Source organism: Quercus robur, chromosome 6, assembly GCF_932294415.1.
Source record: "Quercus robur chromosome 6, dhQueRobu3.1, whole genome shotgun sequence".
In the NCBI taxonomy this organism is placed as follows: domain Eukaryota; kingdom Viridiplantae; phylum Streptophyta; class Magnoliopsida; order Fagales; family Fagaceae; genus Quercus; species Quercus robur.
In genome coordinates, this window is record NC_065539.1 from 1929507 (window position 1) to 1947371 (window position 17865).

A 17865-nucleotide genomic window follows, 5' to 3' on the forward strand; every position below is an offset into this window, starting at 1 on the left:
ACAGTACAATTTTTGTCAAGAACTCAAAAGGTAAATTAGCGGAAATATTAATTATTTAATAAAAGTTATTTTCTCTTCTTCTTCTTTATCTCATTAGTTTATTTTTGAGATTTTTAAGAAAACAAATCAATTTTATGTTTAAAATTGTTTTTTTTTTATCTATTCATTTTTCACTTATTTGATTAGATGTTAGATTAGATTATGAAAGTATAAACACAATACTTCTTTTTTCAAAAAAATTTCTCTACTTTTCATAATCATGTTAGATTATAGTTTGGCAAGGAATGCGATAAATGTCTCCAACTTTTGTTGTTTTGATGAAGTTTGTTCCTCCAAATTTTCTTAATATTATGATTCACAGTTTTCCCCTCCAAATTTCCAACTCTCTTTTCTCGTCTGGTCACTCATATGGTCAAAAATCACAAGGTACAACTGCCCGCATCATTTTCAACTCAAATCATTTGATTGAAAATTGGAAGTAACATACTCCAATTTTCCTTATACCCCCCCGTTTGCTGTTTATAAGAAAAATAAAATAAAATTCTGGCGCTTATAACACAAACTCAATCTTGGAAAGTGAAGATGATTCTTGATCGAATGCTTTTGGTGGAAAGTAACTTTAATTGCCATTTATTAAAAAAAAAAAAAAAATACAGGCAAATGTGCAAATAGTTTCTCTCTATGTATTGGGATAAATACTTCGTATTTTTTAGCTAATTCAGAATTGGCTGTTGCTTCTACCTTATTCATACCCAATAGTTACATAATGTGGCCATAAAAAAACTTAAAAAAAAAAAAAAAAAAACAACAACAACAACAACTGTCTTCACCTGTGCAGTCTTTACCTTGTATCATCATCTCAATGTTTACCAAGAAAGTGACAAAATATAAGATAGAGCTTATATAAGAAATTATCACCCACATATAGATGGAGGAGAAATCATCATAGGTAGAAACAAAGGACATCTTCCCAAGAATTTGGGTAACTAAAGCTATTGCTTACCAGCTCCATTCCATGTGGTTGCTCCTGGTCCCAGACCTTCTATTTGGCGTAGCTACCTTCTCCTTAAATCTTGATATTGTTTTCTCTTTGATATCATCCACAAATTTGAAATAAGCATCCCTCCAATTCTTCTTGTACATCATGACACCAAGAACTCCCCATAGTCCAGTCACATACCCTGCAGACATAAAGATATACAACCATTCTATCTCAGGTCCATTTCCTTCATCTTTCCCTTCATTGTCAGCTTGAGGTGGCTCCGCACTCACACACTTTGATAGTGGAAAGCCACAGAGTTGAGAGTTGCCAATGTAAATGGATGGATCATCAAGGGTCTGCAGCTGATTGCCTGATGGAATTCGTCCTGATAGTTTGTTGTAGGACAAGTTCAAATGGCTTAGAGACGTAAGTGCAGACATGCTTTGTGGAATTGAGCCAGAAAGCTGGTTTCTTGAGAAGTCCATGGACTCCAAGAACCTTATGTTGCCAATCATGGCAGGCATGTTCCCTTTCAAATGGTTATTGGACAAGTTCAAGCCGCGTAGTCCAGCAAGGTTTGTTAACTCTTCTGGGATAGTTCCTGTCAATTTATTTACAGAAAGATCCATGTTAATTAGGTACTTAAGTGTCTTGGTGTACTCGAGCTCCTTCCCTTTCATGAACTGAACCATGTTTTCACCATATGTAGTTGACCATTTATAAATACCAATACTACTTGTCCCATTTCCAGAAATCATACCCCTCAAATTGCCAAAACAAGGAGGGATAATTCCTGATAGATTATTGTGTGCAAGGTCAAGTACTTGAAGCTCAGCGAGCTGGCATATTTCTAAAGGAATAATGCCATCAAACATATTTGATCGTAGGCGAAGAATTTCAAGGCGCAACATACTCTCCTCAATCCATCTAGGCACACTTCCGGATAATTTATTTTCACCAACATCGAAAATAACCATGCCTGTACAATTTCTCAATGATAACGGAAGCTCTCCCTGAAGACTGTTGTTGCTTAGGTGCAAAGATTGCAGTGATGTTGCATTTCCAAATGAGGTTGGGATGAACCCAGAAAGGTTGTTGGCTGAAAAATCTAGAACAACCAAAATCTTGAAATTGCTCCAACAATCTGGGATGTCACCATATAGCCTGTTTTTGGAGAGATCAAGAACTCGCAGGGTATTTATTTTGCACAATGAGTTTGGGATTGGACCACTTATTTGATTACCAGAGAGAAGTAAATTGTCCAATGTAGGCGTCATGTTGCCAATGTCTTCTGGAATCCAACCTGAAATTAAGTTGTCAGTGAGATCCAACCTGTTTAGGATGGAAGGAAAAGTTGGCAAGGGACCTTCAAATTTGTTGGAACTCAGGTATAGATTCATGTAGAGAGTATCTGGTTTCAAAAATGCTGGTAGCCTGCCCCTGATTTGGTTGAAGGATAGGTCCAGATAGGAAAATTTCATTTTGGGAAACCACTGCGGAAGAACATCTGAGATGCTAGTGTTAGAGAGATACAATGTGATAACCCTTTTTTGCTTTTGAAGCCAAGCAGGAAATTGAGGCCCAATATTGCAAGATTTCATGTTTATATAATTGAGTTGAAATGGGGGCACCCAGTCAGAATTTACTTTTAAAGCCAAAGAGTTGAAACCAATGTCTAGCTCTTCTAATCTTGAGAGATTTGCAAAGTGAACTTCAGAAATGGTTCCTTGCAAGAGGTTGCTGGACATGAGTAACTTCTCAAGCATTGAAAGTTGCCCAAAAGATTCTGGAACTGTTCCATTTAGACTATTATGAGAAAGATCTAACATTCTCAAGTTGGACAATCTCCCAAATGATGCTGGAATTGGACCATAGATCGAGTTGTTCGCGAGATCAAGGATTTTGAGATTTGCAAACCGTGAAAACCAATCAGACAAAGGACCTCTAACCTTGTTCCATCTCAAACTCAATTTCTCTAAACCATTTCCAGTGCAACCGGATATAGTTTTATAAGGCTCTGATATTGTCTCATTTAATCTGTTGTTGGCTAAATCCAACACTTTCAAACTACAAAGATTCCACAAAGAACCTGGTATGCCCCCCTCTAATGAATTAAAAGACAAGTCTAGTACAACCAAAGAAGTGAGGTTCCCCAAGGCTCTTGGAATTTCACCTGTTAAATTATTAAAGCCAAGATTGAGATGCACAAGGTTTGTCAGGTTAGCCAACCACAGAGGAATTGTAGAGTTAAAAGACATTGGCTGAAAGGTCAAGGACTTTGAGCACACTCATGTGCTTAATAACACCAGGGATGGGACCCTGAAGTGCGTTTACACTAATATCAAAGTGTTCAAGAAACATGGAATTAACATAATCATGGAACTGACTAACGTGATCATCAAGTCCACATGATGACAAGCGTAAATGAACCAAAAAAGGTAGCTTGTTGAGTACCTGAACCAAGTCAAAGGCTGCACTAAGGTTCACCCAGCTCAAGTCAAGGCGTCTCAAAGATGAAATTTGTGAAAGCCATTGAAGGTTTCTTACTGAGAGCTGAAAATCATACTCACTTGGACCGCTACTAAGATCAAGAGCATGCAACTTAGACAGATTACCAAGTTGCTGAGGGATTACACCATTGAAGCGTGCATTAGAGAGATTTAGATACCGCAATCTTTGCATTGAACCAAGGAAAATGGGAATTGGGCTTCCCATGAAATCATTCCAGCTCAAGTCCAGGTGCTCCAAATATGTCAACTCCAGCAAAGACGGGTTAACAGCTTTTGCTTTTAACCGGTTGGAAACTTCAATAACATATCCTAATGAATCTGGATAGACCAGGTTTCGGAGGTCAAGCTCGATGACATGTCCAGTGCTGTTGTTGCAGCCAACTCCTTCCCATTTGCAGCAATCCTGGCCTGTCCACGAAGAGAGCCGATTGAGGTTGCCGGTTAGGCTGTCTTTGAAGTCTTGAAGAGCCAGTCTTTCTGCTTCTATGCAGGCAATAGTTGAGGTTGCACTTGCACACCAGCAAAAATGTGAGCATTCAAGGAAGAAATCAACAAGAGCTAGAAGTACAATAAAAGAGAACCTCCCCATGTTGAGCATACTCTCATTAATGTCTGAAACATTCAATCTCTAGTAATCTCTATATGGAGACTGAAAGATATCTCAATGTATTGAGTATTCAACTATTCATGCGACTAGGCGCAAGGAACCGTGATTAATTATGATGGGAGTGGGTAGTTCAACTGCAACTAGAACCATTTTGATTTCGTAAGTCAGTCAATCCATTAGCATTTTTTCCAAACAGTCAATCCATCGGGACCATCCTAAACCGTCAAATGGATGGGCATGGACTTTTCCATTAAAAGACGGAGAATTTGGTGCCTGGCGGCTGGATTGCTATGTGAAATATTTAAATATTTCTACTAACGTAAGTGTGTAATTATTTTTTATATTCTTAATTGCGTGTTATTAAATTTAAGTTTGTCATTTGCTTGACTTGGTTTCAATTTTGTCATATTCTAAATCATTTTTTATGTGAATCTTAGGAGAATAACCACACAAAAAAAAAAAAATCATTTTACATAAATAATAATGCAACACCTATAAATAATTACATAAAAATAAACGCATTTACCCTAGTAATACCCTGTTTAATTACATGGTAAGAATCTAGGCTATTGGTGTTGGTACATGCATTGCATGCCATTAAAAGAGTTAGGAAATGTAAATTGTTAAGATAAATATAATTAAAATTTTGTTTATTGGTTGATGCAATTATTGATTATTACTTGCTTTCTCTTTTCTCTCTCTAATTTTTAAGGGCACCTTTTGCATATTCAAGCATTTTAGAAGTGTTGACAAAATATTGTCATATGAAAGTCCTGAAATTCACAAAATTATGTTGATAATTTTTTTTTTTCTAAAAAATTTATTATAGAACTAAATTTAATATAGAAGACTATTTACAAAGTTGAGTGGTCATTTTTCAACTTTTTTTTTCAAAATATTTAATAAATAGACTATAGATTATATTTTTACATTTTATTATATAGTCTAATTTACTTAGTAATAAGAATCACACATATTACATAGGAGTCATGCACATAAAATGTATGTAAAAAAAAAAAAGCAATAAAATTCAAACCCTTTGATAATATCTTTTTAATATTTCTAAAAAAATTACTTTAGGTGTCTAAAGAGTAAAGACTAATATTTATAAATTAAAAAAAAAAAAAAAAAATTCTGGTCCACTCGGTCCTATTCATTCCACTTCGGTCCTATTCAATCCAATTCGGTCCATTCTGTTGACTTTGGTCTTATTCAGTCCTATTCAATCTGCTTCAGTCTTATTCGGTCCTATTCAATCCACTTCGGTCCACTTTGGTCCTATTCGGTCCATTTTCGTCTTATTCTGTCTACTTTGGTATTTTTCTTTTCACTCGGTCCTATTCGGTCCATTCTATCTACATTGGTCTTATTCAGTCTAATTTGATCTTATTCAATTCGCTTTGATCCTATTCAGTCTTATTTTGTCCACTTCGATCCATTTTGGTCTAGAACATTCAGTCATTTTTTGTGATGCACCTAATTTATTTTAATTTTATATGCCACATGTCTTGTATTGAAATAAAAATTAGAGGGAATTGAATGGTTTAATTGGAGGAGATCTTATCACCTTAACTGATAGTCTAATGTCTCCTGATATGTTTCCAAATGATATATCTAATGTTCAAACTTCAAAACACTCTTTTTTATTGTAATTATTGAATTATGAACCAAAAAAAAAAAAAACCTTTCATAAGAAAAGTAACAAGTCATGGAAGTAACTGTAATAGTAAATAGTAATGTCTTCTAGAAGAGCCACAAAAATTTCTTACCATTCCTTGAGAGAGAGAGAGAGAGAGAGAGAAACCAACACTTCGTGGTAGGAGTGTACGACCAGATAAAATGACGGAAGTGCAAATTCGTCACATATGTTAGACCTTTCTTTTTTTGGGTTGAACATATATTAGTCCTTTTTTTTTTTTGAGAAGGTTGGTCAGAAATATTGACTTATGGGCCTAGAATTTATTTTAGTTTACTTAGTTATATGGGTTTGATTTGATGATAATATATAGCCGTGAACTTGGACTGGAACAAGGTCAGAGCACAGTCTTGGCCCTGAAGAAACTACTTTTTCTACCTATTTCGGTGGGTTGGGAAAGCCTAACTTGGTGGGTTTGACTTGGATGGTCCCTTGTAGGCCTCTGCTGCCCTTGGCGAACAGTCAGGGCGGCGCAAATTATGGTTCGGACTTTGGCCTTTGGCACTTTGGTCAAATTTGAATGTATATGTTTCAACTTTCACCCTTTTACAAAAAATGAAACTTCTAAAGTTTTAGAATTTTCTAAGAAAGGTCAATATATGTGGAACTTTCAATTTTGTCTTCATTTTATAATGGTAGTAAACGGTATACGTAGGCTTGGTATCTTGCCTTATTACAAAGAAAATTAGTACTAGTCAGAAATAGGAAGCTCATAGACAGTTAGGCACAGTATTATGATAATGAAGGCTGAAGAATCAATTGTTGCAGGGTAGATGCAGATCTGGAAGAGCTCGACTTCATTACATATTGTATAATCAAAGAAAAAACAAAAGAATTAGGTGACTCTAGTGTGGTGCCGACTCTAAGATCCCCGGACGATTAAGTCAGAAATATGTATACTATCTTTTAGTTAAGAACAATGCTAGGGACATAAAAAAGTTCATAACTTTTGCCATAATTTGTCATGTGGTGAGTTGTGAATGGTGGTGAGGATCCACTAATTTTTCTCTATCACTCACAGCTCACCACATGACAAGTTATGACAAAAGTTGTTGACTTTTTTATATCCTTAACATTGAGATTAGGCTTTTGCTCATATTTATTGGGCTTTTGGGATGATCTTGCTGATTATTTGCCCTTGATTGTAGCCAATCACCTTAGTCCCACTCCCATCCTCTTAGAGAGGTGACAAATTTGCATGATATCTTCACAGATGATCCATTATTTCCTTTTGTGCTTATTTGTTTGAATTTGAATATGATATTAGCGCCTTATCTTAGGGACTTGCAGCTCTTCTTATGATGTGGACGATCTTCTATCCAATAGGCAATCTTGTGCACCATCAAAGGCCAAGGTAGAGGTGTGGATTCAAAGCATCAGTCTGACAAATTGGCCCAATTTGGGTTTTTATTATTTTGGTGAGTTTGGGTGGATTTTTTTTTTTTTTTTTCTTTTCAATTTAGATTGGGTGGGGGTTCAGATTGGTAAAATTTTCAATTTAAGTAACTCCACACAATTTCCAATTTCTTTACTCTCATACTAGGAGAGAAGGTAACTCTGTTGTTCATAATTAGGCTAAATATGCTGTTAACATACCAGATTACTTAGTGTGAATGAAGGATGTTCAATTACAATTTCATTTTGTTGTTCAAGCTGATTTAGACAGCTTAAGTTAATAAAAATTCCAGTTTTCCTTCTCAAAAAAAAAAAAATAATAATAATAATAATAATTCCACACAATCAAGACAATTAATAGGTTAAAATATATATGTATTTTAAATTTGTTAATTTGATTGGGGTCTTAAATTTCTTTAAGAGTGTAGACTACAATTTAAAATGAAATAGTTAGATTTTTTCCTTCTTCGTACCTATCTAGTGCCTACATGATGGTGGATTACAGATAGGTTAAAGATATCATTTTATTTTTTTTATTTTTTTTTGTCAATCTGGACACAAATTTGTCAAAAATACAGTTTTGTAATAGAAATATAGGATTATATATATACATGAAACAGTATTTTTCTTTTGATAATTCAACGAGATGTCTTACAAAAATCATGCGGTGTCAATGAATTTAGCTATAAGTCTTTTGACAATAGGATATAAAAAATTATTAAAAAACAAACCCCCTAATCATTACTTTTTTTGTTTTTTGTTGACCTCCCAGACAAATTCCTAGCTCCATTATTGGATGAGGTAAGGCAACCATACGATTGCTTCAAAGTATTATTGAACTGAAAAATTTATGAAAACTTATACCACTTCCTTTCACTGGAACTTGAGCAGACACAGGTTCTGGATAGAATCTAGAATTTCTAACATATTCCAAGAAATAAATTTTTATGCACTAAAATTTGTTAGTAGATTTCTTTTTGAGAAAGTTCCTGCAGATAAGCAGCTTCACCTTTTTTCTTTTTTCTTTTTAATACAATTTTTTGAGTTGCAATCAAAAGTTTTTTGAAGCAATGCAATGATGGTTGTCACGTTAAAATGAGCTAAAAGCCTAAACCCTCCAATAATGATCTTCTAAAAACTGGGGACTCATGGCAGTGCCGGTGAGCAAGGCTTAGGGTTCATTATCTCCTGTACGCTCTAATATGAAGATATTGCCTTTATCATCCCTCCCTATCCTCAATTCATCATCAACATATCTAAAGGAGTTTAGATTAAGGAACAAGTACAATAAAGGTTTCAATAATTAGTAAATACTACATATAAAAGGGTGACAAAGGATACGTAATCTCGAGCCAACCTTGTGGATTGAAGATGCCAAGTAGAATATCATAGTTCTTCCGGAACACATTCATCAACTATTGTTTTAACAAAGGCAAAAAAAAATCAATTTCAAGGTTATATATAGCCAACAGCTCCTCAATAGAAATCTTATGTGTCATTATTTTTCTTCTTTCCTTACTAAAAACAAAAACATAAACAATGAAATGAACTGAAATTGATAATGCAGCATACCTGGACAGGAGTGATTGATGACTGATCGTAACTAATGTCAACTCTCTGTAGAATATGGAACAAAAGCAGGTTACTATGAGTGTTTGTTTGTTGAATTAAAGAAAAAAAAAAAGTAGAAAGTAACCAGAAAAATAGTGTAGCTTTTTAACTGCTTTTGATGAAATCTTGAAGGAGGCCTCAATCGTGAGCTTTCCATTGAACAGATTTAGCCCCTTTGCACTGAACTTAACCACATTCACTGCTTTTCCCTCCAATTTGGCACATTATAAGAAATGTAGATAGTTTTAGTAAAAGACATAAATAATCACACCAAAAGACTTAAATGACAAAAAAAAATTCACTCTTTTTGTGGTTAAAAGTGGTGTCAGAAGTATTTATACTATTATTTAAGGGACTTCCCTTGTTTGGATTTTTCATTTTTTAGTTCAAAAATATCCCTATACCCTAGTAAAGACAAAACTAATGGACAATTCAGTAAAAATGCAACTCTAACTCCCACTAAAACATTACCTAAAAAATAGGACTGCTTTGTTGTTAATTTCTAAATTATTTTTTCTACTTATAAATTAGATTTTTATAATAAAAATTATATATATAAAATAAAAACACAAAATTTTTTTTAGTAAAAAAACTTCATTGCATGTGCTAAGTGCGTGTGACGAGGCTAGTTATAAAGAAGGTTGAGCAAGAAATATAGACATATTCAAGATACCATCTTTTTGGAATATGCTAAATTTTGAACTGTTCCACTGTCCAATATTGAACTCGAAAAGATTAAAGCTATAGTTTTGCTACAAGAACTAAACATGATATTGAAAGATTTATACCTTAGTAACATCAATGATCTGGAAAAAATCTCCCAATGAAATGAAATCTCTCAAGCCTAGCTTCGTTCTCTTTGAACCCAAGATTGTAATTGTACTGTAAACAAGTTTCCAGCATCCACCCACCTTCCAATTTAAGAAATAAAGTTTATAAAATAGAAAAGAACTTATCTTCAACTAACTTTCAACTTCCAATTATGGAAATAACCTTTAAAATATTGTTTTAACTACAAATCTCAAGCCCAATTGCACAAACATTATTGTAATATAAGATAATATACCTTCTCTAGTTTCAGAGTAGGATCTGGAGTTGGATTCTGAGATTCTAGCAGCTTCACGAAACCTTCAATCTCAGATTTCTTTGCAGATGGGATTCCAAATATCCCTCTATTCAATCCTTGGAAGATGTTTATATGCAATCCATATTAAACATCACTTCAAATTGTTCACTTATGTTCATTACAGTAAAGAAATATAAAAATGAATTATATCAATGAGGTTAAAGCATAGAAGTCAAGTTGGAGTACCTTGTATTGCCTGGTAAAGCTCTGTTTTGGCCTGGGCAAGTGTTTCATCCTCAACCATGCCAGGGCTTTGTTCTGCAACTTTGGTGAAATAAATGGGTCTAAAACTAGATATGCACTCGCCAAATATGGGGCTCTTGGTCCTTGAATGTGTGGCTGAGAATAATCTGAGAGTTTTAATGATTTTTGTGGCTCTTGGTTTTGGAGGAATGACATGGGAAGCTGGGATTGGTTGTTGAACAAGCTTAGTGGCCATGAATCAGAGATTAATGGTAAAAAAAGTTAAGCTGCTCTTGTGTTTTAGTTAGAAGGATGGAAGGTCAAGCTCATGGAAAGCAAGATATATGACCGCTATATCTTGTTCACTGGTAGAAGGATAATGCATTAATTAAGAAGAAATAAAGTCTCTTTCCTGTACCTGTTAGAAAGTCCACCACAGCCGCGGGTTATCAATCACAAGAAGTACTGAAAAAGGTGGATCCACGTTTTTGCCCATGGTTTATTTATTTTGGTAAACAGCACTTTGTTTTATATCTACTTTGCTTATTTAAGTAATTTTTAAATTTATGTACTTTTCCTTCTCAACCGGGTTAAATCAAAAGTAGTTCTAAAAGTATAAATTATTTTACAATTTTTTGCCATAATTTTAACATGATAAATTATGGGTGGTTACTTATTTCATACTCATAGACTTATTATTTTTTCTTCACGACTCACACTCAATTACATCACCGTTATAGCAAAGAAAAAATTGTATAATAATTTGTGCTACTATATTTTTTCTAAATGTCATTGCTCATCTGTGGAAAGTCTGAAGCTTGTTTAGGCAAAGAGTTACATATATTAATGATAATAAGAAATCGTTAAAATTATAATGCACACGCTTACACACCACACTCTAATTGAAATCATGTTACACGATTTCAGCTCCAAACTTTCACAGCTATAATAAGAAATATTGGTTTCACCAGACAGGATAACTGGCAGAAATTTTCTCCTTGTTTGCTCTACCTCTTGCTCTTAAACATTTTTTTATTTTTATTTTTTACTATTTTCAACATCTGAGGATATATTTAAAAATATGTGGTTGTGAGTTCCCATATGTGTAGTTGTATGTATGTAGTATGTACATGTCAGTAGTGGCATATTCCAGCAAAGACAGCATATTACTATATTAGAAGCTATAGAGTATATAAGTGAAATTATGTTTTTGAGAGAGAGGTTTCAACTTATGCATAAGTACAACGTTACATCGTAAATAGAAAAGCATTTATCAAAACCTGATTCTCCCAGAAAAATCACTTCAACCTAATCTTCAATGATGATCAGTCCCCACCTTTTGGCTTTTAGTGGTAGTTCTTCTGACTCTCACTCATTCTCCCCCATAGAAAAGAGCTTTGATTTAAACACCAGGAACAAGATCCCCCAACCCGTGGAGATATTTTCAAAGAAAGAGTCAAACAGTGAACAAGATATAGCAATCCTAGCTTGCTGTCCATTGACCTTGAGCTCCACCCTTTTGTTTAGAACACAAGAACAGCTTAACCTTGCTTACTCTCTCCACAAAGGTGTCCCATACCATGGAAATCATGCTCTCCACAGCATTACACTAATTAGTATTACTGCCGTGCATTTTTGTTTTTACTCTGAACTCAATTAGTGCAATGCTAATGTTCCATACCATTAGAAGAGCAGGTGCACCATTTAATTGGTCATCACTGGGGTGTCATTAGAAGAGTAATAAATTCCTGCAGAAATGCCCTTCTGGATTTTAAGCCATAAATTAGACAATAATATGACACCAGCCAGGGTAGGGATCATATAGCAATTTGCATGCTAAAATTTCCCCAACCATTGATATGACATGATATGATTGATATATAATAAAATTGATGTTAATAATAGATTCATGTGAAAGTAATGTTATATCAATAATAACTTGTCAACTTAACAAACCCAAAGAAATTTATGAGATTCTAAGTTCGAAACCTCTAAAAGTCGCTAGCTCAACAAGTTGTGAAATTTGCAAGTATCTAGCATTGCTCTAGCTTTTAGAGTTTAGAATAGTTTTTTTACTTTTTATATCTAAAGGTAGCCTCATAGGGTTGAACATAGATACCCTTAAAACAGTTGGATTCTGTAAATAATAAAAAACTCGGGCCACTTCTGCCATGCAATTCTTGATGCACATCACATCACAAATTCTAAAACAAAAACCAAGTAAAATGATGGTAAATAAAATTTTGGTAGATGTACTTTGTCCCAAGTCTCAATAAGCCCAAGACATATTCATAATTCCATGCCACAACACGTTTTGCTTGGGGGAGGGAAGGAAACTTTCTGAATGTCTTGACTACTTACAACAACATTCTAAGCAGCAGTATTAGATTTTTCAGGCTCTTGCTGTTGTTTCCACTGCTCAGGGGTCAGAGCTTTCTTTATTGATAGAGCGTGAATTTCCTTCATTTCCTCTTCCAGAGCACCATTAACCAATCGGTGCCTCTCCAGCAACCTCTTCCCTTCAAATTGTTCTGATACAATTTCAATTGCAAAACTTGCTCCACAACTGAAAATCACTTAAAATTGAGTAAAACAAGTTTGATAAACACCACAAAAAACAAAGCAGAGAAAAGTTCTGAATTCAAAATACATATGTCTGCAAGAAAGAACCTACCCTCCAGATGTATCAATTACTTCCTGAAACAAGAAAATAGAAGAATAAATTGCCAGAGAACAAGTGACAGATTCAAAAGTTTTTACAGGGAATATGAAAAGGAAATCCAATAAAACAAGTTATATAAGGAATGCAAATAGAAATGTTAAAATTTGAGTATTTATGGAAAAGAAAGTGCACAAGAAAGTACTAACTATTAAAAAAAAGAATCCAGGGGTTTTGTAGCTCAACTAGCCCCTTCTCATGTTTCAAACGGAAACATCCAGAATTCAAATCCCCCGCCCCCAATCCCAACTATTTATTATTACAAAAAAAAAAAAAAAAAAAAAAAAAAAAAAAAAAAAAAAAAAAATCTATATGTTTTAAATGGCCTGGACAGGATTTATTATCTTGTGTAACAGCTGCATGCACACTCTACAATTTATCTCTTCTTTTTTTTAACTTACTTTTTAATTCCTCTAAATATCTTTGGTTGTAGTACAACCACCAAGATCTCCAAGTAAATTGCAGACTATATCTAGCTGTCCATCTAAATGGAGCATAACTGATCACAATAGTTGCTATCTGCTACTTAATAATTTTGTTTAATTTCTTATGATCAAATCTTTTCCCAGAACATCTTTGTTATCTGCTACTTAATAATTTTCATAGTGGGTAGGCCAAATATGATAACAAGATTCCTTTATTAATAAATGTCTTCCCCAAAATTTTATTTTGTTACTCATTATAACAATACAAACTCACATTCTTTGTAGAACAAAATATGTTTTATTCTTCTTTTTTATTCTTTTTTTTTTTTTAAGAAGAAGAAAAAGCTTTAAAACAGATTATAACAAACCCAATATTTTATTAGAATAAGCATTCTCCATTAGTTGTGGAACTCTGTTAAGAATTGCATAGTCGTGCCTCTGAACATGCTACTGCAACCTTTCCACTTCATAAAACGTCCCCGAATTTCTCCCTCTCGCCTACAACTAAACTCAAACATGGATCACTCTCACCCAAACTTAAAAACAGGTGCTGTCCCTCACCCCTTGAACAAATGGCTTCACCAAGTGGGACTGCATAACACCGAGCAAATGGCACAAACGATTGCATTGCAACACCTCCAGCTCCAAGGGCATAGAAGCCAACTTTACCCCCACAAAGAAAGCATAAGCCACACGGACCAGCCATGTCCAAACCTAGAAGCAGTAGTAGTAACAAACTAACAATACTTGGTCTAAAAAAACTTAACCCGCCGTTGCTTGAATTGATGCAGCCTAACAACCTTAATCTGAAAGAGACCTTCCTACACCTTTTATACCATGGTCAAGGATCTCGGTTTCATTTTGTGAACGATGACATTCAGCCTCCTTAGAGTTCACAGCACTTTGAAATAATAATATGTACTGTCGGCATTATGATTGTTCCAATGTGAATTCACCTACCATACTAGGATTCAACAACAACAACAACAACAAAAACAACAACAATGATGATGTAATTTAGATCGTATGGCAATTCGCATGTTAATTAACATTATTAAAGCAATTTTCTGACATCTAATTTTGGTTTGAATGTAGAATTTCAGCTGAATCACATAAAAGCCCAAACCTAGTAACGAGTGTGGTTTTAAGGTTAGGTTTGATTCGTCTAATATTATATACCTACTATCGACAAAGATTATAAAAAATACTATTGGAAAACAACAAATTTATATGAATATTACGAACTGAACTGAAATTAATATACAGATGAACACTAAAGACAAAGTAAAAGAAAACAACAAATTTATATGAAGCTAAAAAAAAAAAAAAAAAATTGAATTAGGGCTTACGAGATGTGAAGGATTCATCTTTGACTTCAATGAAGATTCCACTTGTTCCTTTGTCACCCCCATATCTGGCTCTGGCTCTGTGTGTGTGAGGTTCTGACTTACAAGTTGTGAGTTCTCTGACTCGATGATTTTGTAGTTTCGGCCTCTTAGGTCAATTTTTGGGGGTGAGGTTCGATTAGGGTGGACAGCATTAGGCCTACCCACTTATAAAAGCCCACTAAGTTTTAATTTATATTAAGGATGCATTGCCCTCCACACATAAATATTGGTGGAAAATTTTTTTTTTCGTTTTCTTTTTGAGTGAAATGTTGGGGGAAAGTTATTATAAAAAATATACTAAATAGTTTTTTTCATTGGGTTATTATACTTTTATACTAAATAGTTTTTATTATTAAAAAAAAAACTTTGCTTAAAATATTGTACTTAGTGCACAAAACTCTTACTTTTGTGGAGTCTGAGAGAAGTCATGATAGACAATTTTACTCATAGTTGTCAAAATTTTGATTTGGATCATATGATTGTATGATCTTATGTATCCACTTGACTAAAATGATTAGGATCATAGCAGAATCGCATGTTTGGTAGAATCATAAAAAGGATTGTGTAGAATTGTGGGATTATATAAGATCCTACTAATCCCAATAAAAACTAAATTTTGGGATAGGTTGAAAAGGGCCCAAGTACACCCATCAAACGGTTCAAGCCCAAAGGATACCAATGACCCAAACATGCCTATGAGTAGGAAGTGTCAAATTTATCCTAGATCAACTTAAAATCTCCCACACACACACACACGCACAACCTCGTTTAAAAAAAGAAAAGAAAAAGCTATTTGATAACCTTGGGGGCAATGGCCCCCCCTGGAATTTATAAAACAAAAGAGAAGTATATAATATTTTATGAGTTTTTTGAATTTGGGCTTAAGAAAATTGATCTTCCGTCCCCCCCCCCCCCCCCCCCCTCCCCCACAACTAAAAATATAACCTTGACCTCTTTAACCAAAAAAAATTAACCCAAACAACATTCAAGAAAAGTAGCCCAAACAACATAAAAAGTAAAGCCCAAATAAACAAGAAAAAAGCTCTTAATAATTTTACTAGATCTGAATTGATCAGATCTTCGAATCAAAGAGAGAGAGTGTGATTTTGCCCTCTTTGATCCATTCATGACACTGCCGCCGTTTCTGCTTATTTTATCTTTTTTTTTGCTAAGTTGCTCTCTCTTTCTTTTTGTGTCGTTTAATTTCTTATTGTCTAATCTCTTTCTCTGAACGTTATTATTACTACTTCACTTTTTTTGACTTTGAAATGAGTTGTTTTTTTTTTTAATAGTTATAAAGTGTTGTATAATGAGTTTTGGGAGTTGCTCTGTAGTAGCTGAACAATTAATTCAGTTGAGATGTTTTGTCTTTTTGTTTAGTGGAATGGTTACTGTTATGTTTAGCAATTAGTAGATGGTAAGATTAAAAATGCCACACCCAAGCGAGTCATAGTCATGACACATTACACATTGTTCAATGGTTGATGCACATAAACACAATTACTTAAGTTCCTAATGAGATTTTTTTATGTATAAGGAAGTGGTATTTTTTTTTTTTTTTTTTTTTTTTTTGGCTGAATAAGGAAGTGGTATTTGACACTTACTGAAACTATTCCAAATTATAAATTTATGGTTAACAATTGTCATACTTGGTTTGAAATAATTATTTTAGTTATGATGATTTTTGAGATTTAAAATAATGCTATATTCCTTTTTGATATATAATTGTTTCGTAATTTATTAAAAAATATTTGTGTCTTTCCATTTGATATACTAAATGGATGCTAGTTTGAATTTTCAAGAAAAAAAAAATTGTTTATACTTCCCCTCCTCTCAATAGAACTCCTGGCTCCGTCCTTGCTTAATTGCTAATTAAACATCTACTAAACTTTTTGAATACATTATGTTAAAATTTAAGTATATTTGTTTCGTTAGTATAGACGTAATGACGTATTGTATACAAATCACATCACATTGATACAAATCTTTGTCTTTTTTTGGATGAATTCACAATTTATATGATTATTTAAAATACAAAGTCATTATCAATATGTTTTTTACTTTAAATATAAAAAATAAGTAAGACCTTAAAATCCACCTTCTAATCTTTAGAGCACTTGCAGCAGTGGTGCTAAAAAGCTATTTGGAACTGCAGCAGTGGAGCTATAGCAAAAAAATTTGGCTTCTTAGCTATAGTGCACAGCTAAAGATAACTATGCATTGTAGCTCAAAGGTAATAAAAAAAAAAAAATTGTGTTCACATTGCTGGTTTGAATATTTGTGGTTTTTTTTTTTTTTTTTTTGTAGTGGGATGTATTATTTTATTATAGTAGATATATTATTTTATTGTGATGTTTATATTATTTTATTGTGTTGAAAGCTAAAATAAATCCACTGCTGCAGCATGTGAGTAGGTAAAATAGATAAAGTAACTTTTTTGTGATGCCAAATAGCTAAAAATATAGCTCTACTGCTGTGGATGCTCTAATTCATGATCTTACCTACCTCCTCTTACATAAGATCCTCAATTTGACAACCTCTCTTATTTCAAAATTTTTATTTTTGAGAGGTTGATTTCCTAGACTCAAGTCCATGACTTATATATAGAAAAGAATACAAATTTTTCATTATTATTTTTCTTTTTATTACTGTTGTTATCATCCAAATGATATTATTTTCACTTATGTTTACCATTGACACTACTTTTATCATGCACCAATCACAAAAGACCATATCAATTATATATAAATATAAAGAACATTGTGTCCCTAAATTTATTATCATTTTTTTAAGATATAAATTTTTTTTGTATTGATTAAGAACAATAGGTAAGTGATAAAGGAGTATGAGCGATGAATAGGATACCTAAGGTTATGTTTGGTAACTGTTTTTTACCTTTATTTTCTGTTTCCAAAAATAATTTTCTATTTTTAAGACTAAAAAACCTGTTCGGCAACCAAAAATAGGCAGAAAACAAAAACTATTCTCAAAACTTAATTTGTGAAGAAAACTGAAAACATGCAAAAAGTTGTTTTCAATTTCTAATTTTCAAAAATCAATGAAAACACGCATTTAATTTAATGAATCTGTCTCATTTTATTATTTAGCATTAGAATTCAAATCCTAGTAACAATATATTTTAGTATTTTCTATTTTTTTCTTCAAAAAACTATCTTTTGAATTTCAACTAACCAAACATGTTTTTTATTTCAAAAATATAAGA

The 17865-nt window shown here is 33.3% G+C and overlaps 3 protein-coding genes across 3 annotated transcripts; all 3 read right to left on the minus strand.

Annotated features, from left to right (window-relative positions):
- Window positions 1-999: 999 nt before the first annotated feature.
- On the minus strand, window positions 1000-4081 carry LOC126689582 (receptor-like protein EIX2). Its single transcript, XM_050384819.1, has 2 exons — window positions 3271-4081; window positions 1000-3155 (listed from the first exon to the last, which is right to left on the minus strand). Exons 1-2 carry the CDS (start codon window positions 4079-4081, stop codon window positions 1000-1002), a joined length of 2967 nt encoding a protein of 988 aa, XP_050240776.1.
- A 3906-nt stretch (window positions 4082-7987) lies between these two features.
- On the minus strand, window positions 7988-10541 carry LOC126690529 (fibrillin-5, chloroplastic). Its single transcript, XM_050385720.1, has 7 exons — window positions 10114-10541; window positions 9868-9983; window positions 9590-9712; window positions 8912-9010; window positions 8763-8807; window positions 8532-8605; window positions 7988-8446 (listed from the first exon to the last, which is right to left on the minus strand). The coding sequence occupies exons 1-7, from the start codon at window positions 10364-10366 to the stop codon at window positions 8362-8364; spliced, it is 795 nt and encodes a 264-aa protein (XP_050241677.1). The 5' UTR covers window positions 10367-10541; the 3' UTR covers window positions 7988-8361.
- Window positions 10542-12226: 1685 nt separating this feature from the next.
- LOC126690530 (protein BOLA2) lies at window positions 12227-14781 on the minus strand. The gene is made up of 3 exons (XM_050385721.1): window positions 14604-14781; window positions 12785-12807; window positions 12227-12676 (listed from the first exon to the last, which is right to left on the minus strand). The coding sequence occupies exons 1-3, from the start codon at window positions 14664-14666 to the stop codon at window positions 12481-12483; spliced, it is 282 nt and encodes a 93-aa protein (XP_050241678.1). The 5' UTR covers window positions 14667-14781; the 3' UTR covers window positions 12227-12480.
- Window positions 14782-17865: the final 3084 nt, after the last annotated feature.